The sequence below is a fragment of the Podarcis gaigeae genome (assembly GCF_964106915.1).
Source record: "Podarcis gaigeae genome assembly, chromosome: 6".
NCBI lineage: Eukaryota > Metazoa > Chordata > Lepidosauria > Squamata > Lacertidae > Podarcis > Podarcis gaigeae.
In genome coordinates, this window is record NC_139682.1 from 40,107,282 (window position 1) to 40,134,826 (window position 27,545).

The 27,545-nt window shown below is 41.7% G+C and overlaps 1 protein-coding gene across 8 annotated transcripts in view; it reads right to left on the reverse strand.

The window, feature by feature from the left end:
• The window catches only part of SRGAP2 (SLIT-ROBO Rho GTPase activating protein 2), a 201,514-nt gene that overhangs the window by 59,820 nt on the left and 114,149 nt on the right, over positions 1 to 27,545 (reverse strand). For 5 of the 8 annotated variants that reach the window (XM_083745468.1, XM_083745465.1, XM_083745466.1 and 2 more), the window contains 4 exons: positions 25,815 to 25,877; positions 14,633 to 14,848; positions 13,958 to 14,086; positions 3,225 to 3,449 (listed from right to left, as the gene is read on the reverse strand). In XM_083745468.1, coding sequence (XP_083601594.1) covers positions 3,225 to 3,449; positions 13,958 to 14,086; positions 14,633 to 14,848; positions 25,815 to 25,877 — 633 coding nt within the window. The remainder of the gene's footprint in view (positions 1 to 3,224; positions 3,450 to 13,957; positions 14,087 to 14,632; positions 14,849 to 25,814; positions 25,878 to 27,545) is intronic. The other 3 variants (XM_083745469.1, XM_083745467.1, XM_083745472.1) reach the window with 1 other exon arrangement.

Genomic DNA, 27,545 nt, shown 5'->3' on the forward strand with positions numbered 1-27,545 from the left:
GGAAGTCATTTTGTGCTAGCATAAATATTTAATGCATACTGCATATAGCTTTTCTTGAACCAGCATTGACCTGTGAGCAAGGATGAGAGACAGGGTCAAAACTGTCCCTAAAAAGGATTGTGGAGATACATGTAACATGTAGGTGAACCCAAAGACTATGCCAGGCTTTCTCAACCTCGGCCCTCCAGATTTTTTGAGACTACCATTCCCATCATCCCTGACTACTGGTCCTGCTAGCTAGGGATCATGGGAGTTGTAGGCCAAAAACATCTGGAGGGCCAAGGCTGAGGACCATGCTGTTTGGTTCAAGCAAGATTTCTACCCATTATTAACAAAGATAATTAAATATTTAAGCAAATTTAATATATTATAAGGAAACACAAGGGACAAGGACTCACAAAAAAATTCCATCCACACAAAAACTGCCGAGGACATGATTGGCTTGGGTTGGTTGATTTATCTTGGCTTAATAAACTGAGGTATGAGCCTTTCACCTGTATTCACAGGCCTCTTCTTTCTGCCCTTTGCACAACTCATGATCAAACCATGATGAAGTCTTGAATTAAACATAGTTTCCTGTTTTGTCCTAAGTGGGAAAACATGCTTACCAGTTTCAGACAAGCAACGATCTTAAAGCAATTCCAAACCATGGTTGAAATTCTGCTTCTTACTGAAGCTGGTAACTATAACTTCCCAGTTGGGATGAAATGGCAAACTGTGATTAAATTCCTGGTTTAATCGTGGTTTATAACAAGCAAGAAGAGATGGGACTGATGTGCTGAAGAAGAAAAAGCTTAACTTATGAAGCCAAGATATGATTATCCCAATGTAGTAGCTTAATCTTCCATTCCCTGCTCAAACCTGTTACATTAAGGGTAACTCAATATCTGCATGCTCAAATTTAAAGAAGCAGCCTATTTTTATTTTTTATTTTTAATCCTGAACTTCAAAATACATTGTTGGAGGAGAGTTTCTTTCAAGCTTTGATTGCCAGTTAAATCCACTGCTGGATGTGCATCTAGCCCTTGGGCAGATTTCAAAGCAACAAGATGATGCTATAAAAAAGACAAAAATCCAATACAGCTCTGTGGGGGGTAAAAATCAATGGAAGGTTCATCATTTGCTCCAACATTTGAACATATTTCAGAACCACCGTAAGTCTCTATTATTGGGACAAATATGGGGGCTGATGGCTACATGAACTACTGTATTTTCAGATTTCACTGAAGTATTAGAATATTAGAATATATTAGGATATTTTACATTTGCTTATAATCTTGGGACACCCAAATTCAAATCCTTACTCAGCCAGGAAGCTCAATGAGTGACTCTGGGCCATCTCTTAGCCTAACCTTTCTCACATGGTGGTTGTGATGATAAAATGGTAGAGGGAAGAACTATACATGCCACCATAAACTTGGAGGAAAATTGGGATGTAATTGTAATAATAATCATAAATTTTAGGTTATAGCATATACATGAGATTACAATTACCAGAGCAGATATGGAATTTAATGAATTTTATAGTATAAAACAGAACTCTTGATGGTACCTGCATCACTGAGATATTCTCACTTCCCAATGAATGCAGACATACAACAACAAATTTAACATTAAGTAATAAAGATTTTCTAACACTTTTGTTCTCCATAATAGTGACATGAATCAAGATAAGAGATTGTGCCCCTTTGAATAAAGTTGTAACACCCTGCATGGGATCCAATGGTGCTTGCTTCTTCAACAACATGAACTCTAATATATCGCAGCTGTGTGCAACAGCTAAGAAAATTCCATGGATAAGAACACTGAAAAAAGACCTAATGCAAAGCATCTGTGATAACAGTCTCTTGGGAGTAGATACACTAGATGAAGGAAACATGCAATAAATACCAGAGGAATATGCAATGAAATACCAGGCTTCAGTTTTATGGCTCACCATCCAGCATGCACAATTATCTGCCTTTACAAGGTATCTTGTTATATAGGCAGAGCTTGGGGGAGAGGGGGGACAAAAATGGATGACTTTGCTATTCTTAGTTGGCACGTTAAATTCAGTGACAGGTTTTACAGAGGATTCTGTTTCCTATGCTGTGAATTAGTGGGGGGAAACTCAACTTGGGTGACCCACTGGATATATAATGCAAACAGTCAGAGTTTTACATGCAGATATTAAGGGGGAAAGTCTCAAGAAACAAAAAACTAACTTACAGGTTGGGATGAAACATGTTGATACCCACCTTTGAATTACCCTAACTCTTGTATATTTTCAGTAGGGCACAAAGACTCCTTTTTCCCCGGTGGCTTTTAATAGTTAATATAAACTGGGGTTATAAATTGGGGCTATTGTGCTATGGTCTGTAGTTTATCTCAACGATGGATTTATTTATTTTTTCCTTTAGTATTACTATGAAATTGATATTTTTAAAGTTTTTTATATTGTACTTGGATTTGTATTTTTGTATATACAAAAAGTGGCCTATAAATCCATTCAATAAATAATAAATTAAAGCACTGAATTTGAGAGCTCATTTCTCAGGCCTGATTCACAGCCATTTTCCAACATTTGAACAACAGTGATCACCATGAGGAGACAGATTCACAAGACAATAGTTGTACAAGTTAGGTCTTAGAGAAGCGAAAGAGTCTCTTATGAAGGAAGGAGACCAGCTTGAAGAGGATATCATTAGAGCAACCAGCATAGAAAACATATAACTAAATAAATTAATGGCCAACAGAGCAGAGTTTGTACTACTGAGTTTTCCAAGAGAGCCACCAAAAAGATATGCAATGAAATACCAACCTTCACTTTTATGGTTCACAATTCAGTGAGCGATTCCTGTACATACTACACAGTAATGACATTGAGCTTCAACTCTCTTATTTATCATGGTGCTAGGAAATACTGACAATCTCTACAGTAAATTATTTCCCCAATTAATTTTATTCTAAGGGTGAAGCAAGTGGATCATTTCTTTTCTAAGAAGCCATCATTATTACAAATGAGAAGATACCACAAACTGATACTACAAATTCACTTTCTCTTCTTACCCATTAAGATATATAATTAGGACATTCTTCCAGAATTTGATGCCCAGGCTGAAGGCCAAGATGCCAAGTCACTGACCAATTCAAGACAATTTGCTTGATTCCCCTCCACAATCCTTATTGTGACTGGACTGGAAATTCCATTAAATGCTTATTTATGAAAAAAGAATAAAACTAACCATGTCTCCCATGTGCGGCTGAAACTCAAACTTCATGGGTGGGCAGAAGACATTGTTACACATCTCCATGAGGCGCTGCTTGTCGCTGTTGGCATCCAAGTTCTCCACAGCATTCTCAATGGCATCCAGGCCCTCGTGCTTTGATTGTTCTAAGTTCAGCTCTGCTGACAGGAATGTCCTGAGTGCCCTACCCAGGCTGGCATGATATCCCAGGTCACAGCACTGCTGGAAAATAAAAATAAAAAAGAAAGGCCATCTGAAACTCAAGAAGCTCTACAGGACACAGAGGTTATAATTTATCAATGTTTTTACATGCATTACTCAACACGTTTATTTCGGTCTCAGAAGGTCCAATCCACCACACAAGAAACATGAAACTGATGTCCAGAGCTACGTAATTTATGTTTGTACCAAAAGCTTAAAATCTTGTTTAATAGTTACACCATGTTTAAAAGTTACACCATGCAGCCAATTTTGGATTGTATCAAATTTTCTCATGTGATTGAGCAAGTCTTAAACTGCCAACATGGGTTTCTTTGGCTGCTTATCAGGTAGAATCAATGAAATGGACCCAGCTCAATTAAACAATCTAGAACTCTCTGCTTAATATTGATCTGCCTTACCAAGTCTAACTCACACTTGCAGATGTACTCCAGCATTCTGGATTGGTACCATTGTGTGTGTTTCTCTCCTGCTCTCAGGTCTTTCAGACTCACTCCCTCTCTGGATGTTGGCCCTGACTGCTGGGTAATTATGCTCATCTTGCAACTCTGATCTGTTAAGCCTGGGTGACCTGATTTACCAGCTCCTGCTCATATCCTAGCTGGATTGCTGCTGTTTCTTTTCCCAAATGCCAGAAAGCAATATGAGCTTAGGCTCCTCTTTAAATAAACTGTACTTGTTGGCGACAATGGAGAAGAGTCTCTGAAGAGGATCTTAAGTAAGCTCTGCAAGGGATTGGACCTTCTCAGTGGCAATGACCAAGCTTTGCAACATCCTTGTACATACTTGCCTGACAGCAACTTGGTTAACTTTCAGTTACTAAAGTCCACATGCCTTTAATGATAACTATTTGGAGACTCCATTGAATTGTTTTCAATACCTTGTTTCTACTGTTCTATCCAGGAGTACCAACTTCAATAAAATGGGGGGGGGGGAGCCCCACCCTGCATAATCAATCACATGACACAGTGCATACAAACCATTTGAATGGCAATGACCATCAACTTGGGGGGAGGTGGCCCCCTCAAATATTTTATTGGGGGGGTGAAGGCCCCTCAGCCCCTAGGAGTTTGCTCCTATGGTTCTACCCACTGCTTTGGGGTGTATGAGATGTTAGGGGAGGGATATTGCTCTTTCTGGGGTAGTTTGACAACCTTTCCCCACCCTGTACTTAGCTCACACCTGTGGCTCCTAAAATCTGTCAGCATGTGACAGCACCCACACCCAGGGAATAGCTTTGGCTGGCTTGCTAAACCAGGTGTGGATAGCCAATGGGTCTCAAACCCTTGGTGTGTTGAGTACTTCCATTGCATGTGAAGACAGGCTCCAGTGGATTGAGTGGATGAGACCAATAGCAGTCAAAAAGGTGGTTTCTGCATGTGCTGTAGAAGGAAGTGAGGGGCAGATGGGGTTCATCAACCCGGGAAGGTAGCCCATCTAGGAAAAGGAAAATTCTGGTCCTCCACTGCCTTGAGGGACATCTTTGGGAGAAGAAAAGGCTAAGGAGCAAACCCTACACAAATCAGATGTGGAGTCCTTAAGATGGTTGGATGGCACCTTGTATGACTCCTTCCAGAAACTTCGGCAGCCAAGCTGGTGCCTAACCACTGCTTTCCTTTGGACCACATGAGGAAGGCTGGGGGGAAGGGGTCCTCATCGTCAGGGCTGCCCTAGGCCTCAATATCCACTACCCAGGCTTGAGTCCTGGGGAGGTCACTTTGGTGCTGCTAACACAGCAGTTTGACTTCGCCCCTGGAGGCACACTCAAGTGTCCCTTGAGACAGACAGATGCCAACAACAACATTCAACTACTTTTATTGTCAGCTTATCATACTCCTGTACTTTATTGTGTGAAGGGTAGGAATGCAATATATGAAACAAATACTAAAATGTTCACTCAGATTTTGCAGATCGAAGGAAAGAAAGTGAAGAAAAACTTTTAAAAGGAATCCCTTTAGTCAAGCTCTTCCCGCACTTCTGACAACTTTAGCATATTGTTCTTGAAAGCCAATCTGCTATCCAAACCAAATCATATTACTTATGGGGAAGAAGCTCCTGCCATTTCTTCATCAGAAGCAGATTTGATTCTCCCACCCTCTTAAAAGAAACCAGTAGACCAAAATAAAAAAGAGAGAGCGTGAGCAAAAATTAAATATGCTAGGAAGCCATCCAAAAGGAGGAAGAGCCCATCTGCTTGATGGATGCCCTGCTCTGGAACTGAAATCAATAGACTCTCCTCCTCCTGCATAATTATTTTGAGCATGGGAGAGGCAGGGCATGAAAATAAATGGGAGAAAAAGAAGGGGAGGATGGAAAAGGGGAAAGGGAAGGGAAGAACTGCAACCCGAGCCACCTTCCAACGCTTTTGAAACAAGCCTTGCCATGGCCTGCCACAAGATGCCTGGGTACAGTGCCAAGAGGCTGTGGAGTGTGGCAGGTGTCAAGCTCTTATAAAGCAGCAGCAGTTGCTGGCTTTACTGGAAGCGCACAATGGAAGGACGTTCAATTCAATCAAGATGCACAAAGACCAAGCACAAAAACAAAGGCAGCTTGATTGAGAATTTGCACATGCAGAGGGTGGTTCATTGGGTAAAAAAGCCGTTCAAGCAGTTGCAGCTCTGCTGTCGCACTAAAAGTCCATGTTTTACACAGCACAACTGGAGGAAAACTGGCTTCAAGTGAGAATTAGAACCCTCTTAAGAGGTCAAAACTTAAGAGAAGCACATGGGTCAATCTACTATGAATCTCCCATTGTGGATGGATCCCCCTTGGATACAGTTGGCAAAATACATCCACAGTATTTGGATTCATCTTTATAAGGAAGACCAGAGAGTCAGCCAGTCAGTCTCTCTGTCTCTGTCTCTGTCTCTCTCTCTCTCTCTCTCTCTCTCTCTCTCTCTCTGTGTGTGTGTGTGTGTGTGTGTACCTGGCTGCATGTCTCCATCCACAGAATGAAAGAGGAAAACAGTTATTAATATTTTATAAGCCACTTCCATACAAAATCTGGAGGATTATATTAAGACAACAGCAATGTTTTCCATCTTTATAGCAACTGTTGGCAGTAAACATTTTTCAGCACTCCTTCCCCATCCATAACATTTACAAATGTGCAAAATAACATATTTATAAGTGTGTCTGTCTCACTGGACTTTTCTAGGTTATATAAATGTTTGATGGAAACGTTCTCCAAGGAAATCAATGTTTTATAAGAATTTAATGATAGCTCATCCAAATTCACTTCTCAGCGTGACAGCTGATTAACCCATTACTAGCTAGGAGACTTTAAAAGTGCTAACCTGGAAGGCCAAAGGCCAAGAAAATACTCTGCACTTCAAAATTCAATTCAGAATACTCCATAGCTGGTCACTAGGGAAAAAATGCTGAAGAGAGGGGCCATAATGAGTATAAATGCAGCAGTGCTAGATACTGTGAATGGCTAAAATAAATCAGTACTAGGAAGATCTCGATTTTTGTATTTTATTTTTTACCAGTAGTTCTTAAGCATCACTGATGGGAGGAATACTCTTCAGGTTTTCTTGTTTTCTGCAGGTAAGCTTCTATTCTTTCCTTACCACCACTAGACAGGAGGATGCCTGAACAATTATGCAAATTAAATCTTAATGGCTGCATTTGTCTTCTATGGCAGTCAGCCAATAAGCTATGCAGGAGAGTCATGCACACCCCTCCACTGCAGTTGCTTCCTGGGCTAAAGAGACCAGCCTCTCCATCCACTGCAGTGCCACAGTCTGGATGAATATCATTCTATCTCCTTGCTCATCAGGTTGATAATGGAGCAAGGGATGGTTAAAGAATGAGTTAATTCTCCATAAGTTGGTACAAAAAGGGTTTTTCTTCAAGATGCAGTTGGAGAGTACTCATGACTGTCTTATTTCTGTTGCTGTGCAGACTGGCACAGAATGATGGCTGTGTTGGATCAGAAGCTCCAATTTACAACATTCTGAGGGTGTGAAGAATTTTGGTGGTGAATAGTGTAGAAGAATTGTTGGAGACAGAACTGGAAAGACTTGCAAAGCAGAAACAGAAGGCTGAAGTTGCAGGACTTTGGCAACTTCGAACTTTTTGGACTTGCTGAGAACTTTAAGCAAGGACTCTGAAAGTTGAAAACCCTCTCTGGGCTCAGAGAGAGAAGCCTTCCTGAAGCAACTGTGTATAGTTTATATGTATAGTGCATTTTGTGTTTACTACACTTTGTCTGCTGTGGGGAGTTTAATTGCATTGCTGAACTTCTAACTGTGCATAGTCACCCAAAAGGTTATTACGTACAAACATGCAACAGAGAGCAATCTGCATCTGCAGCCATGATCTAGATTGGGCTGCACAACCTGCAGCCTTCCAGATGTTGTTAGACTACACCTCCCATCATCCTTGATCACTGGCTATGCTGTTTGGGGCTGATGGGAGTTGTAGTCCAGAAACATCTGGAGGGCCACAGGTTGTGCACCCCTGATCTAGATGAACACTGGCTGGTGCTCTGCATTTCCTCAACCTATTCACACCATATTGGGTAGGTGGGGTCTGGGCTTTGGTGGACCACCAGTGAAGCTTGGAGGGCAACCTCTGATTCAAAACAGGAATTTTAAGCACCCAATCAGATTGGGATACAAATCTGGGGTCTCAATGGGCTGGATCCAGACTGAAGGTAGCCACACCTGCTGTAAATGGTACTAAATAGTAACAGTCATTATAAAGCAATAAAATGCCCAGTGCATTTGGTTGATGACAACTTTCCTCAAAGGACATTGATAGCACATATAAATAAATAAAAAATAGCCATAATTCAGACAATTATAAACAAAGATTGAAATATTTTTAACTGTTCTAATTAAGTTCTTGTTTTCTCTGTAATTAAAAAGTGGATTGTAGTGTGCTTGCATTACTCTTAATTTCTTTATCTTGCTAATTCCTTCCTGTTTTTCATGTACTATAAAGATCCATAGACTGTATTTTTTAATCAAGTGTGCCTTCTTTTAAGAACTTGATTATGTTGTAAATCCTTTCATATGCCTGTTTTTCCAACAAGGAGGTTAGAAAGCTTCATTTTATATATCTACATATTATCTATCCAATATTGTGCAGAACACAAGTGTGTCTAATGACAGTTTATATTATGATCAGTTGAGGTTACAAGGTTTATTCCATGTTTAATGAATTTTATTGTCATGGGTTGTTCTACTGTAATTACTGCCCACATTTATAAACATAACATTGCCATTCATTTGTGATTGTATTTCATTTTTATGAAAGCCACTTTGTGAGGACATTTGTGAGCTAAGGATGCATCTCTTTCCCCCTTTGCCTTTGATACCTGAGATGAGTGTTTTGAAGGCCCATCTAGTCATGTTACCTTTTTAACTGTTTTTTTATTATTATTTTAAAATTGTTGTAACCTGCCCTGGAACCAGTTTGTGAAGGACAGGTAACAAATTTACTAAATATTTTAAATAACAATTATGTACATTATGGCCATCATTTTATATTTGTTCTTTCAGTGCTGTCATCTACCAAAAAGCAGTCAGGATTTTATTGTTTTGCCTCTCATTTTCCTTCCTTCCTTCCATCCTTCCTTCCTTCCCCTCACCTCCTTACTTTTTATTCTGCGAAATACCCCACCCAAACCCAGGAGCTGGTGTTTTGGCAATACATACGTAATACCAGCCAAATAACATAAATTCTTATCTCAAACTACTTCCTTGCCTCAGTCTCAAGAGCCATCTAAAACTGCACTAGAGATCACCGTCCAAGTTTAAAAGCCACCATAGCAGAGGTTTAGAAATATGATTGGTGTTTTTTATATTTTAGGGTTGTCTAGACATAGAGGCCAACATCTCAGTGTCCACCCCAGCAGTTCCCCACTGGAATTTTCACCAGCTTAATGCCAGTCTTATTAGCCAGCTGAGCTCTATGGCTGAGCCAACCCCTGCCCCTCCACAAGCATCCTCAGCTAGACAAACCCATTTTTCCATTAGTGCAATATTTATTTAGCATAAAGGATTAGCATCAGTTCAAAGGGTTTCAGCGAATTCAAAACCATCAGGGAATTGTTACAACTGAATGACTGCATTAAAACCTCCAGTTGTTCTGATTAACAATGAATTCAGCCTGCAGTTCTAAACAGTCCAAGTGCGTCTTTCATTGGTATGGGTGGGCTTTTGCAATTTATGCTTTCTTAATTCTGAGTGGATGGCTTCTGCACAAAGAAGAACAGCATGGAACAGTTAGGCCAAGGGAGCCAACTTTTGGTTTGCTTTTACATTTTTCAAATACTGCTTGAACACTTATTGTTAGAATATGGTTTCCCCAAACATTAAACCTGATTTTTATACTTACTGTCTCAACAGATTTAACATGTGATGTGAATGCAAGGGCAGTAGCGCGGTGGTAGAGCACATGCAGAGAGTCCAAGGCCCAAGGTACTGCCAGGTAGGACGACTTGGAGAGACTCATCTGAAACCCTGGAGAGCTATTGCCAGTCATTGTAATGAGTTAGATGGACCAACGATCTGACTATGTCCCTCTGTTTCTCTTTTCCTGGCCTGAGTCACCTCAGCTAAGTCACACAACTCTCTCCTGTCTTAGAGCGTATTTTAACATAACAGCACTCACAGGGATGATCCAACAGTATTCTTCTGATAACTCACCTATGGAAAAATGTCAAGCCCTGGGCCCCTGCTTACCAGCTTTGTGCCATCATATGGCGATGGGAGGGAGCAAAGAGGGCAATTCCTTCCTGGGTGCAGCTGATGGCATGTTCACACAGAGGCTGCCATGCCATGCTCCTCTACCCCAGGAACCAGTAAGTTGGGCTTTCCAACTGCTGTGGGAGGGGGCAAGCAGATCTTAATTTTCTTCCTTTGGTTTGCTTCTAGGGCACAAATTATAGACCCCCATATGTCTCGGGCAATACGCCATTGTTGACTTATCCACCCACTCTTCCTAAGTTCTAGAGTTTTTTCCCTTGCCAAGATCAGAGGTGAGCCACCAAGCTGACAGGTCTACGAAGCAATTTTAAACAGAGTGCAATATTGTTATTATATATTTATTTATATCCCACCTTTTCACTTCGATAGGGCTCTGCAACGCAAGGTTTTTGCCATTGGCACAGCAATGCTGCCAGTTTGTTGACCGATTGCATGGTCTAATTTTACTGTCACAACTCTGTTCTTGGCTGATAAGGCAATGGGCCAGATTCACATCTGGAGTCAGCAGGGGTGGGAAGCCCACTCCCAAAAGGACAGTCCCCCTAAGGCCCACCTATGGAGCTGGCATGGTTGCCTCACATTCAGGTCATCAGACTGGTCCATGGTATTGGTTTGGACTGCGGTCATTCCTATATACCTGCCATTCCCATCAGCATTAACCTAGCAAGTGAGCTGGGATGGCTGCATCAGCCAACAGTCGTGTTTTCCTTCCCCTATGCCCTGCCAAACTTTGTGAGCTGTAACCAATAAAGATGTATGGCCTTCTGACTTGACCTCAGCCTATGTAAACCTCTAGCTACCAGACACCTGCTCCCCGCCCTGCCACTCCACAGCACAACAGCACAGTAGTTGTTGCAACCCCTTCCAAAATGTGAAGCGCAATCAATTCAGTGAGACTCACTAGAAGGTGTTATTTAGGATTGCAGAATAAAAGTACTATCAAGCACAGCAAACTCTTTATATAGTTAAAAGATTGGATGAAAGCCTCTCGCGTGAGCTGGCTCTCTCAGCACTCAGAAATAGCAAACAGTGATGCATTGCTGAAACTAATGCTTTTGCCTGGCACCGGTGTATAACCAGACAGCTGTGCCAGTAGAGCAGCCTTAGGGCTCCTGGGGAGAAGCGTTATCCTGTAATCTGGATAAATGATGGCGCTTATCTCAACTCCTTCAGATTACCGCTCTGTGTTTAAAGAAGAGTTAAGGATTTATTAAGGAAATCCAAACGAGCTCTAACAAGATTCCTCCCAACGCATGCCTCAGGGAAGCTTTCTAATGGCACAGAAAGTGAAAATTGTGAATAGACATTGGCAGGGGTAGCTATCCCATATTTCATGGCATTTTACTATGATCGCATCAGCCTTCTCCTTTAGTTCTTCCATTAGTTCCCTGGTGTTAATAATCTAGTCGTTTTTAACTCTGACTATAGCTTGTCCCACATCTCCCTTTAACTGTGATTATAATCTGGTCCCATATCCCCCTTTAAACTCCTCACTCCTTTTGCAACAAATTTATCTGCTGTTGGTTGCCTTTGTCTTCCATCTCTGTGCTTTCTGTCATGCCTGGAATGATTTCCTATTTACTTATCAAGCCATCTCCCCCTCCTCCTTCCTCAATATCCAGTTGCTTATTAGCCCAGCCCAACCAAGCAACCCAAGTCTCACCTGATGCTGAAGAGTCAGATTCCATGGCTTTAGCCAACATTCCTAGACTGTGGTACCCAACTCTCCCCTCCCATTCTACCAGCCAAACTGACTGCTCCCTCATTCTTGACTCACCTGCTTAATATAGGCTCTAAGGCTGTCCTAGAGTTATAGATAATGTCACACCTGCATATTGCTGGCACTATATAAAACATTAAAGAAAGAAGCTCAGCATCAGCAGTTCTAGCACCAGGCGTAGCCCCTAGAAAATTATCCTTCTCATAAAAAAACCAAACCAAACCAAACCAAACTGTACATGTTCAGAAAAAGCAACGTTAGAGCCTTCATGGACCTCTACCACTTCAAAATGCACGTAGAAGAATCAGATTTTTAAAAATAATTCTCAATGTAAGGTGTTCTTAAAATCTAGGAAAAGGCTAATCAAAAACATTTTTTCTCTAAGATGCTAGTTTTCTATCAACAGGGAGTTTTACACAGGAGAAGCACTGAAGCAAATCACTAACTTGCATGCTAAAATTATATTCTGATGAAGGTGGTACCACATAATTTGTATGAACATGTACATCTCCCCTTAGTAAGTCAAATGTAATTACCATGCATCTCATGCATAGCCTTAAGAAAACAGGATGACTTCACTTGATGCCCTCTAGATCATTCAGATAAATTAAATGGTGGGTGTTTAAGGAGCATTACAGAACAGATCTCGTTTACGTGTAATTCGTAAGTACTTTGAAATCAGGCAACAGCCAACATACAAAAGCAAAAGAAAATAGAAGGTATCCACAGGGTGATATGATTCTATAACAGGACAACTATTCTCCACCAAGACAACACAGGGTTTCCTAGTATTGCTAAGGCTTGCGCTTCACAGCAGAAAGAACAGTAAAGTCCTCCAATAAATACTTGAAGTGAGCTGAAGTGAGCATGACCTGTTTGATTTTATGACTGGCTGAACAAGGAACAGTGGAGAGCAAGCAAAGACGATAAATTAATTTGCTTGTTTGGAGGCCCCTTCCCCCCAACCCCAAAATTACCTTTAGGGCTCCCCAATGGCTATTTTTAACTTTGATTACAGGACGCTATTACAGCTGCCACCAAAAAGCAGAGAAAGCAGTGTTCAGCAGTAATCAGCTCAATATAGTCACTGCATCAGTCCTCTCGGATGAAAGTAGAGAATCCACACAGCAGATAATGTTTTATTTAACCACACTCTGATAGACTTGGATCACTTTTCAGTATTAGCTACTTAATCACTTAAGAATGTAAAACGCTGCAATTTGTCCTACCAGCTTTTTAGCTTAAGTCACAGTGGTCCACAATCCTGCTTCCCATGGTCGCTATGGTAAGCAGTTCCACTGCCCTATGGGGCAAGGGCAATAGGAGCTCCACTTCTCTATCCAGCTTGCAGTTGGGGACAAGGAAGGAACTGAGTTGCCCTGAGATTTGGACAGTTCAATACAGCTACACTGAATGTTCTAATACTCCCCTTTCATACCATCCCATGCCACAACAACTCTATACTTTGTTCCTGTCCTAGAGGGAAAGACTAGAGATGGCAGTGTGGGCACCCAGTTGTAGAGGCACACTGGGATGCTCAGCACTGAAACAAACCACAGCTTGGGGAGAGGAGAATGGAATTGTCCCTGAACTCACACAGAGATGCAACATGAGATCAGGAATGAAAAATTCTAACCCAATGCATGTCTGCTCCAAAGTCACACCCACTGAGTTCCGTGATGTGTGCATCGGCTTACTTCCAAGACTGAAATTTCTGTGCACACTTATCTGGAAGTAAACGCCATTGAAAACAGTGAAATTTACTTCAGAGTAGGCATGTATAAGATTGTGCTGAAGGAAGCACAACAACCTGGAAATCACAAATTTTGGCCTGACTAGCAAGGTCAGCCAAAGGTTTTGAACCCCCACATAATGAATTCCATGTTCACAAACAACTGCCCTAGCACTGTTGATCTCATGCAATTGCCTGAGACACCACTCTGTACACAGGTACACAGATAATCCTGAATTGTACAATGATGGTCGACCACACAGAGTTTATGAGGAGAGTGACATAATGAGGTTTACAGCAGCAAACATCAGTGCATGGGCCCAAACAACAGTGTACTTACATCAATGAGATCAGACAGGTCATGGATGTAATACTTGAACACAGATGCATTGGTGGCCTCCAGAGCCAGCAGATACTCATTTCTTGCCTTAATCGCCTTCAGTTTATTTTCTGTGTATTTTGCCTGGCGCTGAAAATAAACCAAAAGGAGTTTATTAGAAAGAAAAACAACGAAGAGAAGAAAAAGAAGTGTGGGTCTCACGCAAAGAACACATAGCATTCTTCGACTCTCAACATTCCTCACTGTTGGACCTGAGCTCTGTGAAATCTTCAATACTTTTAGACAAAATAAAAGCATCCTGTAAGTAGTATGTAAACCGCATACTTCTTTGGTGATGCAGGGACACAAAGGCCAATTGACACCCCGTGGGAACATCACTGCATAGGATTATTTGGTCTAGTCCCACAACTCTACTTTTAGTTCTCTATGCTGAACACACTACGGAGTATTACTTGGCTTTGGCACCAAGGAACTATGCGAGACACTGAAGGCCTGAAAACCAAAGCTTCCAGATTCCCTGGAAGGATGTCAACATTTCCCTGACAAAGCAAACAAAAGCCATCCACTTATTAATTTATTGATTTCTCCATATTTGGCTCTGTCTCCTTAATACCCCTATAGATACCGCATTTTGCAGTCACCCAGCAGTTTAATCCCATCATGCTGCTCACACACCTTTTCTTTCATTTTCTCAATCTTCTTGACTGAGCTTCGCCGGACATGTTTTTCTTCAAACTTGACACTGGAGGCTGAATCAGGGGAGCGTGGGGTTTGCTTATCCTCTTGCTTCACAGACTTGCCAATCTGCTTCTCCTCCTGCTTCTCTGCCTCTTTCAGCTTGCTCTGAGCACTGATGCTGTCGGCATTGTACATGTGGTAGGTCTTCATCACCTGCAAGAGACAATTGTCCAGCAGTTGAGCATAGGCATTATACCTGCCCTGAAGGGAAAGGCATGACTTTCACTCACCCGTCAGCATACCAAGGCTTCTACTTTACACTTTTAAATATTTCAATTCTGCTGTGCTAATCCACAAATATACTGTTTTATATGGTTCGTGGAACTGCACGGACCTCCAAGGGTTAGTATTCGGAAAGGTTTCAGAACATTCTAAATGTGTTTAGCTTATGTAAAGTGATACAGTGGTACCTTGGGTTACAAACACTTCAGGTTACAGACTCTGCTAACCCAGAAGTAGTACCTCGGGTTAAGAACTTTACCTCAGGATGAGAACAGAAATCATGCGGCGGCAGCGGGACGCCCCATTAGCTAAAGTGATACCTCAGCTTAAGAACGGTTTCAGGTTAAGAACGGATCTCCAGAACAAATTACGTTTGTAACCAGAGGTACCACTGTACAACACATTATAAAAGCACAGAGAAAATAGCAAGGAAGAACAAGAGATGTGTGTAAGCATATTTATATTTCTGGTTGGAATATGACAATGCAATGAACAGTGCAATTAAGAATATAAAAGCATCTATTTGGAATTAGGAAAATAACAGTCTTTAAATGTGATTCAATGGTTCTATATTTCTCCAGGATATACATTGTTTTTTTATTAAGGAAGTATGAACAACTGCCAGGGGAAACACCAAAAGTGGACCAAAACTGACTTGTTCCTTTCCTTGCTTGCAATGCTTCCAGGTGGCCACATGCTAAATATAAGTGAGCTTTAGCAGTGTGCTTCACATACGTATGAGCATGCTTGGTGGCTACTTCCCACTTTGGGGAGGCTAAGTATGATAAAGTTGGAGAATCTTTGACCAGGGCTTCAACCTTAGACCTCTATTAAACACAGACACTCTGATCTCCACCTCAGCATCTCCTTAGCCCAGCTTTCTCCTCATCCACTTTTCTAAAATGTGATGAACATATACCGTATTTTTTGCTCTATAAGACTTACTTTTTCCCTCCTAAAAAGTAAGGGGAAATGTGTGTGCGTCTTGTGGAGCGAATGCAGGCTGCGCAGCTATCCCAGAAGCCAGAACAGCAAGAGGGATTGCTGCTTTCGCTGCGCAGCGATCCCTCTTGCTGTTCTGGCTTCTGAGATTCAGAATATTTTTTTTCTTGTTTTCCTCCTCCAAAAACTAGGTGCGTCTTGTGATCTAGTGCGTCTTATAGAGCAAAAAATATGGTGACTTCTGCATTTTACTGGGGCAAGAGAAAGAGAAAGACATAGGCCAGTGGCAAATGCATTATGGTTTAGTTATTGAAAGTCTTTTTTCCCTTGCCTTTCCACGTATTGTGTTCATGGTGGCTTGCCATAATGAAGTTGGAAAACAGATTGTTATTTTAAAAGTTTATGAGGTCTCCAAATGTTGTCATGCTCCCCCATCCCCAAAGTGTCTTAGATATTCAATACTAACTGGATTGTAAACACGCTCAGCAGTGAGCAGATATCTGTTCCAGCTTTGAAATCCTGACACAAGCCAAACTCCCGCCTCAAGTTCTTTCAATTTTTTGGCACAAAGCTATTGACTTTTGTTTCACCTCAGTTTGAACCTGGCTATATTTTTTGTTAAATCGAATACGCTCCCACTCCCTCTCCTTCTCTATGTGTCTCTCCTCCTGTAGCAATTAAGCAATGCTTCTTGGTTACAGAAAGAAGCCGCAGTTAAAAATGCAAGCCCGGTCAGTGTTAAAGTGATGTGCTGAATAATTTACATGCCAACGTGGAGCTATCATATATGAAAAGATGAAAGGAGGCAGCTAGAATAATAGCTTTAAACAGGGCAGAGAATTAGTCTCTCCTGCCTCCTTCCATTGAGGGAAAGAGACCCAGCCCACAAACTGGTTATCTCCATGCTGGAACTGAAATAATAGTTGGCTTCTAATTATGTTAGTATCATGGTCAAGGATCATATCAACTACATGAAGACCCAGGACAGAAACATAGCTGCTGTAAACACCACACAAACAGAGGATGTTATAGGTCACCCTTTTCTTCACCACTCTCAACACCACCTGGAGTCACCCTTGGAAGAGGAAACTGATGTGGGCCTCTTGAGACATAGGCCATATTGCTGTAAAGCTGAGTGTAGGCAGATTAGAATCACAGCCCCTTCTCTCAGACTAGCAATTGCCAAATTCTCAGGCTGTAGAGGCAGCAGAAGCATCACATTTCTGATAACTCCATGCTTTGTTTAAAAACACACATTTGTTGCTAAACTAGAGATAAAGGAGGAAACTTGAGTTTTATGTTGTAAATCCAGCTCCCAAATGCAGGAAACAGATGGTGCATCATGCTTTTCCTGTACATTGGGCCTTGAGCACATGCATTGTGCGTCTTATAGAGGCAATTGATTCTGAGGAAGATGCTGTGTCTTCTACTATAGCTACTATCACTAATCATGGGATGAAGGAATTCTATGACATCTTAAAGGGATTAATGAATAATCAGATCAATAGAATGACTAAGAGGTTTAACGTGCAACCCAAAAAAACACTGTAACTGTATGTACAATTTCAGTTGCCAGGTAGATTGCTCTGTCAGACAGAGATGTTCCTGAAGTGGAAAAGATTTTCTAATTGTAAGCATCACTGGAGTGATTTTTTTTAAAAAAATAAAAAATATTCCCATCACTTTAACAGACTATTAGTCAGCACAGGCTTTACATTTAAAACAAATTCTCTCTCTCTCTCTCTCTCTCTGCCTGAAAGAACTGGAAAGTACTCTCACAAGTGTTCAAAATCCCAATGGGTTAAAGCCATTATTTTACCCAGGGATACATGAAGTCCCTGCCCCTCCTTCCGCCTGCAAATGATTCATCGCCCTTTTGAGATCATTTTCTGATTTCCCAAACTGTAATAGCTGACAAAGCTTTTTATGTAGCCGTGGCGTATTGTTCTTTCACAGTTAGGCATCTAGATTTCTAGTACCCATTTCTTTGGGTGAGTGGGTGGGAGCAGCAACTGCTAAAAACAAAAGACAGCACCTCAATAACAGGATGAATGAGCATTGGGTTTTCAAATGGCTGAGTCATGTTCCACAAGTGAGCCACAACCAGCTAAGATGGGCTGTACTAGTACCACCTCCACCATTTGAGGCCTCCTGCACTTTGCTATTGGTCATTATGGAAGAAATTGGATTGCACTGGAAAAATTATGCATGGTGTAGGTTAAGAAATCTAAAATGACTGCCTGTCAGTACATGCCTATGTACGCAAAATTGACTGGACTAATAGATGCAATTTTAAAATATTTAAAATGCGGGAGGCAGTGGAGGACACTGCAGGAGGCAGTGGAGGACAGAGGTGCCTGCCGTTCTCTGGTTCATGGGGTCACGAAGAGTCGGACACAACTAAACGACTAAACAACAACAATAGATGCAATGTGGGCTGAGTTGAATAAGGCAGAGAAGCAGTAAGAAGGGAGAGAGGAATGGAAGGTGAGGTCTGTGATTAACACTGAGGCTACGGGAAGGTCTCTGGCCTGGAAAGATCAAATGCCACTAGCTTAGAAGCCAGGTTTATATCTATCTGGGATTGGTCAGATTTTAGAAACCTTTCTTTACTGGCACCTCATCAGTTTGCTACTAGCAACAACTCTTCACTATCTCTTTTTGCCATTTGAAATTGGTATGGTTAGGTCAGTAAATGTGCATTCCCTCAAATTATGCCGTAATTATAGAATTTTAAGAATAGGATCATGGGTCAACAAAAATTATGGGCCTTGACTTTATGGAGTAGATCGCGGTAGTCAATCTTTTTTATACCTACCGCCCACTAATGCATCTTCCTTGATGGTAAATTTTCCTTCCACCCACCAGTGCTCGATGGAAGGAGAATTCAGCTTGTGCCGTAGAACCCCCTACCGCCCACCTAGAATCCTGAAACGCCCACTAGTGGGCGGTAGGGACCAGGTTGACAATCCCTGGAGTAGATACACAATTTTAAATATTTTTAAAGGCTCAGTAATGGCAGTCGTAGTCAGAGCAAATGCCCATGCCCTGCTTCTAAAACAGTTACAACAAAATATCCTTGGTCAAAGAAGAAAGAAACCAAAAAGTGAAGCAAACAGTGGAAACAACAGCATACCCCTAAAATGGCATAGTGCTGTATTATGGTTTGTTTCTGCTATTTGTCAGAACCCGATATTTAGATGCTGGAGAGAAGCATGCAACATCAGCATAATGAGCAATTATTTTATCTGGAACACAACTCTCCCGATTTTCACATTACTGTTTGCTCTGAACTTGAAAGAATGTTAGAAGTGAATTGCAGTAATGTATAGGAAGTTCAAGTGGTGTGTGTGTGTGTGTGTGTGTGTGTGTGTACACACACACACACAAACACGCACACACATTATATATATATATATATATATATATATATATGCAGGTTTTGGTGTCCTCGGGTGTCTTCCCGTGTAAAAGTTGGGGTGTCTAGGCGACGTTTCGACGAGGTCTCACTCGTCATCTTCAGGCTGGTGCTTTCGGCTTCTTGTTACTGGAACAGAGCGGGATCTCAATGTTTGAGTTCCTATAAATACTGTAGAGGGGGTGTGGTGTCTAGCCTCCAATGTTCTGGGCAGAGAGGAAGTTCCCAGGCTAGTGTGCCTTTTCTTCTTTTGTTCCTTAATTACTTGAGAGATACCTTGAGTGATTTCTTGAGTGATATCCTGAGTACCACTTAGGTGGGTCATTAGGTGTGGATTAGTTGCTAAAGTCTTTGTGTCTTGACCTCTTGAACTTTGTGAAGAGTTTTCCTGAGAAGATGGCTGTATTGCACTTAGTTGTGCTTTGGCTTGGCTTCGTGTATAGGGGCGAGCTGTGGTTTTGTGGCTTGTGTCAGCCAGATCTGTGTAGGGATTGCAGGGGGGTGCAGCATCCGGAGGTGCCACCATGGATTGGCTACTGGATGGTGTCAGTAATTCATCTGTGGAGAGGGTCTGGGTTTGGGTCTGGTGTGGTTGATTGGTGTTGGCGTTCTGTGTGCCTCTGGATCTGGTGTCAGTTTTTGTGGAGAGGGCTAATTTCCAGATGTCTGGCAAGCGGGATGTGTCGTCACGCTTGTTCATGTTGTGAGGGTGTTTCTCTATCTCGATGGCTTCCATGATTATTCTCTTGTGGTGATGTTCCGTGTTAAAGAGCAATTTGGAATCTGCAAAATTAATTTCGTGTCCTGTTTCTTTCATGTGTTGGAAAAGAGAGGAAGTTTTTTCTTCTTTTTTGACGGCATTCTTGTGTTCTGCGATACGTGCATTTATTCGTCTGTTTGTTTGTCCAATGTACGTGGCTGGGCAGACTTTGCAGGGTATTTCATAGATCCCTTGGTTTTCCAACTGGATTTTATCCTTGGGGTTTCTGAGGATATTGGCTATTTTTTGGTTGGTGCAAAAGGCTGTTTTGATATTGTGTTTATGGAGGATTTTGCTAATTTTATCTGTAGTGCCCTTGATATAAGGAAGGAGGGCCATGCCATTGTTTTCTTCTGTGTCTTGGTTTTTGGGGGGTGTTTCCTTTTGGATTAGCTTCGTAATCCTGTTTTGCTGGTATCCATTGGCAATTAACACATTTGAGAGATTCTGTAACTCAGTTGTCAAGTGGTCTTTGTCAGCCAGGCGTTTGGTTCTGGAGATGAGAGTCTTGGCTACGGAGTTTATTTGTGCAGGGTGGTGGTGTGATTGTGCATGTAAGTAGCGGTTGGTGTGTGTTTTTTTCTGGTAGATAGTGTGTCCTAGGGAGCCATCAGGTTTTTTTGTAGATTAGGACGTCAAGGAAGGGAAGTTGGTTGTTGGCTTCTATTTCCATAGTGAATTGTATTTTGGGGTGTAAGTTGTTGAGATGTGTGAGGAAGCTATCCAGTTTTTCCTTCCCGTGTGGCCAAATTACAAAGGTGTCGTCAACATATCTGAGCCAAAGTTTGGGTTTGTGTTCTGACTTGTCTAAAGCATTGGTTTCAAAGTGTTCCATGTACAGGTTTGCGATGACCGGTGAGAGGGGTGATCCCATAGGTGCTCCTTCTATCTGTTTGTATCTTTGTCCATTGTGGATGAAGTACGTGTTGGTTAGGCAGTGGTTGGTCAGGTCCAAGATGTATTCGGGGGGATTGTATTTGTTTTGAATAGCTGTCAAGGCTTCATTAATGGGCACTTGTGTGAAGAGAGATACAACATCGAAGCTCACAAGTAGGTCATTAGGATGTAGGTTTTGCTTCTTTATTGTTTCTATGAACTGGAAGGAGTTTGGTACGTGTGAAGAGATGGATTCTGCATAGGGCTGAAGTTGCTTGGCGAGAAATTTAGCGAGATTTTGTAGAGGTGAGCCTATGGAGCTGACTATTGGTCTGAGTGGTGTTCCTTCTTTGTGTATCTTGGGGAGGCCGTAGAGTTTGGGGCATCTGGATGATTTTTCTCTGGGGATGATTCTTAGCTGTACCCGTGAAAATCTACGAAAGCATATATATATATATATATATATATACACACACACACACACACATCAGTACATTGTGGTTTCTCCAGACAAGAGCATATGATAGAGGGAGTCAATACGGTGCCTTCCAGATATTGTAGAACACCAGCTCCCAGCTTCCCCAACTAGCATGGCCAAAGGCCAGGGACAATGAAGGACACAGTGCAATAACATCTGGAGGCAACCACACTGGTTATCTCAGGCACAAAGTAATGTTATGAAATGATTCTACACACATTTCCTGGTACATTGGGTCCTCCAAAACACTGCCTTGTCTCCATTAAAGTATTCCACTAATACCCAGTTAAAATTAAAATTAGATGGTTGTAGATGTTCACTGTGATGCACGAATGTCATGTATGAAAGACAGGAGAAAATTAAATGATGCAGCTCAACAGCATTCTTTCAAGAGAACTATGGCCTGGTGATACACCACCACACAATTTAGTGCTATTTTCCTTTCTCAGTATAGTTCTGTCCAGAAAGTATGCAAGTCCCTGTAACTCTCACTTTAAATAATGCTAAATACGCAACAGCTAGGGTGGCCAAGTTAAACACTTGGCAGTCACTATCCACATTTTTAAAACAGTTATCCTAAGCTCCTCACAATCACACCACACTGCTGCTTAGTAATCGCAATGACCTAATGACATTGTTGCAAATCAGCACAAACTTTTTCCTATAGGAATATGCTTGTGGATTTAGCAAGGCTAACTATTCCCATTTTCCAGGAAGCGAGCTAAAAACCGCAAGCCGGACGCACCCTCCAGTCTCCTGCAGAGTGCTGCTGTTATGTCGCCACACCAGCCTAGCGCTCAAAATGCTAAACATCTGCAGCTGGAATTTAGCTAAGTACTAAAAATTCCATTGCACCACACCAGGCAGTAAAGGTCCTGAAATGCAGCTTTAAAAAGGCATTTCCAAACATTTGGCCACAATAAAACATAACCTCTATTCCTCTGTAATTTGCTGATTCATATTGGTTCTGCAAAATCATTCTGGATCTAAACTTAGTGTTTAATAACCCCCGCTCTGTGTTAGGGTCAATGTGCTTCGGGTAACAAGAGCATTCCTAAAGCATCTTTTCACAGATTGTGTGGAGAAAAGACTTTGGCACTGCAGCAACCCCTGTTGACTAGGTAGAATCCAAGAGCACCCCCTCTTTTGAGCAGCAACCCCAAAGAAAACATTTGTATGACTGTTTCCAAAAATAGAGGCAATTTGGTCACAGTTGCTGTGTAGACAGATTTAATCAACGCCGAACATATCCCATTCAGCTGTGCAAGAAGAAATGTCTTGCATGGGGGACTTTTATTAACACTTTCTTCTTTCTCTCCAGGCAATGACTCTTCCTTGTTCCTCTTACTAGCTATACTGCTGAGCAGAAAGGCATTAAAACAGAAAGCTGGTTGCGTAACAGCTAAGCATACAAACTGTGAGCCTGAAGATCCTGGCTCAAATGTTGCCGCAGCTCATCAGCAGGCCTCAAACCAGAGAGAGAGAAGGAGAGAGAGAGAGTTTTTTGCCTAAGTCCCAAGGAATGGCCAGAAGACATGGAAAGCCACCAACTTCCTGCAGCCAAGCAGATCCAGATCTAGTTAGTATCTGGATGACATGTGTATGCTGCCTTAGTCTGCATGTTGGAACAAAAGCAGGATATTAACGTAAGGAAATAAACAATTCAGGGATGCACAGACTTCTGGCTTGCAACGTCTATGTTTTGTTTACTAGAACCCTGAGAGGCACCAATCAGAGTCAGATACAAAATAGTAGGTGGGGCGGGGGATTTTGCTCTTAGAATTAAGCAAAATGATGCTTTTGGGCACATACCCAGCATAGGAATTTGTTTTCAGTACAAGAACAAACCTCACAGTGAAACAAAAATCTGCTTCTCTCCCCGCTGCTGACTTTCTTGATCTCAGCAGTTTCATTTAGAGCGGATGTGGGTTGGGGGAACCTTTTCGTTGCTGCTACCGTGAAACCATCAGTAGACTGAAACCTTGCCGATCTGCTATAAATCACTCTACATTGGTACATCCCCATCTACCTTCTCGCCACCCGAGCCTAAGTAACCATCAGAAATTGCTGAAAAATGACAGCATGTGTGACACTAGTTGATGTGGAGACAAATGAACCCTCGATAATGCAGTTGATGCTGTCTGACCCAGTGATTGTGCTGCAGAGTAAATGAAAGGACAGGGTAGGCACTGATGTGTGTTTCAGGCTTTTGCTCCCTGACGTAGCTCTCTGTTGCTTTTCAGCAGCTGCAGATCTACTAGCAGCTTCAAGTTAAGAGGCTGTATGTAAGCAGGAACACCAGACTGCACTGGCAAAGCAGCAGGGCCACCAGAAATCATCAGGTTCTATTAATTTATTTATTAAAGAAGGATTGGGGTTTTTTTTAAAAAAAAAATCAAGACAACCTTTTCGTCTATGAAGACAGCAGGGTTCTAAATCAGAAGGTAACAACAAACAAAAAACCAATACAATACACTCATAAATAAAACAACATTCTAGATATAGAAACTGTAAAGCAGGAGTACCATCCATATCAACCAAACACGGCATCACGGTAGTCAGGGAACACTCAGGTCTGGGGGTCCTCACCTGCAGAGGGGAGTAGTTACTGTCCAACTAAACAGAGAAGTAGTCAGATCATGATACTGTGGCTACAGAAAGCCCTCCCCGCAATGAATTTCCAACTCATTAGCCCCCACTATGTTGAAAAAACTAGATCAATAGTGTGACCTGATAAATGTGTGGGATCAATTATATTCTGAGGCAGCCCTGTGGTTATCATGGCAGCCGTGAAGTCCTGAGCTGGACCCCCAAAGTAATCTCCATGTGGCTATTGAAATCCCCAAGGGGTTCACCAACAGAACACACACTGGACCACCTCAGCCAGGGAGAATGATGGGCAGCAGGATTGCCAGTTTACCAGAAGAATCACTGACATGTCTCTCTGGCCCACCACCAGATGCTAATAGAGGCATAGGCAAACTCGGCTCTCCAGATGTTTTGGGACTACAACTCCCATGATCCCTAGCTAACAGGACCAGTGGTCAGGGATGATGGGAATTAGTCCCAAAACATCTGGAGGGCAGAGTTTGCCTATGCCTGTGCTAACACAATACCAAATAAGACGGGTCTCCTGGTACAAGACATGGATTTTTCATAGACAGCTTTAACTCCCCTTCACCAGTGCCAGAATGAATGGAGTACTCCAAAATGAAAAACATAATTATGGTACCAGACAAGCTTTCTTTGTAAGATTTTCACTAGTGGTTGTGTTATCAGTTGTGCTTATATATTGATTTGATTGGCTCATTAAATTTATATCTTGCCCTTCCAAAGGAGGCCCATGGCAGCAATGATAATGAAGGGAATAACCTTTGAAGGTCTTTTTCAATAGTGGATTTGTGGATCACATAGGTGTAGGCTAAAATTAGTGCAAAAATTCAATTAAATTAAGAAAATGAAAAATTACCAAATACATATGTACAGAGTCCACATTGCAAGGTGCTGGTTTGGGAAAGATTTCCCCCCTATGTACAATAACTGTGTGAACTTTACCATAAGGTTACCAGATTTTTTTCAATGAATCCGGGGACACTTTTCAACTTCAATGGATTTTGTATGGGGACTGATTTGTAAATCTGGGGACTGTCCCCGGGAAACGGGGATGTCTGGTAACCTTACTTTACCATCGATCTATAGTATAGAGATAATACATCTGGCATGTCTCTGGGCTTAAACTAGTCTATTTTATTATTAAGATACATTTGGATAACATTTCTGAAGGCTCGTATGCACTGAACTGACAGCAAGGCTGTGTCTTTGCAGACTCTCTAGTTTTATCCACGCTGGGGTCCAGGTACAGAACTACAGCTAATGAAGCATGTTGAGTTGTAATAAACATTACTGCCTTGATATATTTAAGAAATCTAAAACCTGCTGCCACCCTGCCTTCTAAGAATGCAGACTTAAAGCAGTAAGTGATATGCAAGCATCTACTATAAATCATCATTGTGGAAATATTACTGCATGACGAAGTTAGTGAATAGTGCATTCCTGCACATGGAATGAATGGAACCAATTGTATGTGGCATGCTTGCAACCAAAGCTGATCTCAGAGCTGCAGTTATTATACTGTGCACAGTCTCAATGATGCACCCCGAGTCTCCACTAGCCTGATGTGGAACGTAATCAGACGACATGAGGAAAAGCAATAGAGATGCAGGAAGAGGATAACAATGAAACAAAAAGGAAAAAAAAGAAATTTACAGTACATAACCAACTAGCAAATAACACACCACTTCAGTACAGACTGCAGCCATTTATCACTTCCAATGCTTGATTGCTGCTATTGCAGCAGGCAGGGTAAAGTCAAACATTTCTTTCCTACTTTCTGAAAAGGAGCCAAGAAAGCAACTTGATTTACCGTGTAGAGCTCATTCAGGACCTTCATCAAGTCTTCCTGTAGCTGCTGCCCCACTTCTTTGCTCTGAAATACAAAAGAACCAGAAAAGGTTAACTGGAAGAAAAGAGAGAAAAACAGGGGGAAGGTGGTGGTGACGGCTACAAACATGCCATGATGTTCACAATAATTCAGACACAATTGATCGTCATTATTCACACTGGCAAATCCAATAAACACTCAGCTTAGATCCAATTACATTCAAATTAAACAACCTACTTTAATAAAATGCAATAGGCTGCACACAAAGCCAGCCAAATGCTGGTAGTGTGTGGTCGAAGCAAGCATTCATCTCTGCAAAGGAAACTCTGGCTGCTGTCAGGGGTAGCACTTGGCTATGCTAGCATCCAATGCTTTCTTCTTCTCTTTTCTTTTTTTGAAAGCTGGATCCACATAAGCTGCCAACAAATTGGAATTGTGGGAAGAGTACAGTCAGATAAGATGAAGAGCCTGGCCATTAGAAGATTTCAGGCCTTATTTCAAAGGTGTGTTTCAATTGGGGGGGGGGGGGGAGGAAGAATGGTGTGCCAAGGTGGGAGGCTGGAAAGTACATTTCCCTTTGTTTTTATGTAAATCATTCTTTGACATTTGGAGCAAGGGGAAAGCTGTGTTAAATAATGGCTTTTCTGCAGCTTGAGAGCTGTTGTGCTCAGGTCCCGCTTGCGGCTTCTGATAGGCACTATGATAACAGGACGCTAGACTTGTTGAGTCTTTGGTCTGATCCAGCAGGGCTTTTCTTATGGCCATATGCTTAGCGATAAGTTCCAATGAATATGACCACCAAACCCGAAAAAGGAAGCTTTGCTTTGTCACAACCTGTGCAAACTACATTTACTCTTATTTTAGAATCCACACTCAGTGCCAAGAGAGAAGACAAAAGAAACCACACCCAAGGCACTTCACATCCACACACAGTCAAGTCTCAGCATGCGCCAAGGGCCCAGATGTGAGATTTTCCTCCACTGACAATACACTTATCTATTTTTAAACAGAAAAGAACCACAAGGCACTTGTATCTGTATTGACATACTATACTCCATAATAGGAGGCACTTGGGTAACTGAGCCACCAAGTTAAACCCCATACAATGTGACTCATGAATTTGCTCGCTTTAGTAGGATTTATTAGCACCAGAAACAAATAAAGGAAAGCCACAAGCCTATGTGATGGACTGTCAAACTGGGCTGTAGCTGGATCCATTCACTCTTTATTTTAAAGTATGTATTTATTCATTTAAAACTGGCACATGGCAACCGTCAGGGTTTTTTGGGTCGGGGGGTGGTCTTAAACAGCAATATACCCATATTGAAAGAGATGTGCCACACTTGTCAAATAGTTTACAAGAGCTAAGCAAAGAAGCATAAACCGCTTCCACAAACAATACCAGTGAGCATCTCATCATTGCATTGGCCTTCACCGTCTTCAACCTATCCAGTCATTTGCTTTTTACTTCTAAGTTGCTGCAAATTCTTGTCTTCCAGAGTCTGCATTCCATTCCTCCCACTGTCTTTCCCACAATAGGTTGGCAATCTGTAATCTCGTTAAGATGGGTATTTGTATTGGTCCTCACTGTATGAATTGTTAAAGAAGAAAGAATTATGAATTCAACACACTAAGGACCTGTTGATTTGTAGCTGTTGAACCATGGATATATCCATGTAAGATATATCATTAAGGTGAGTATAAATAATAGTC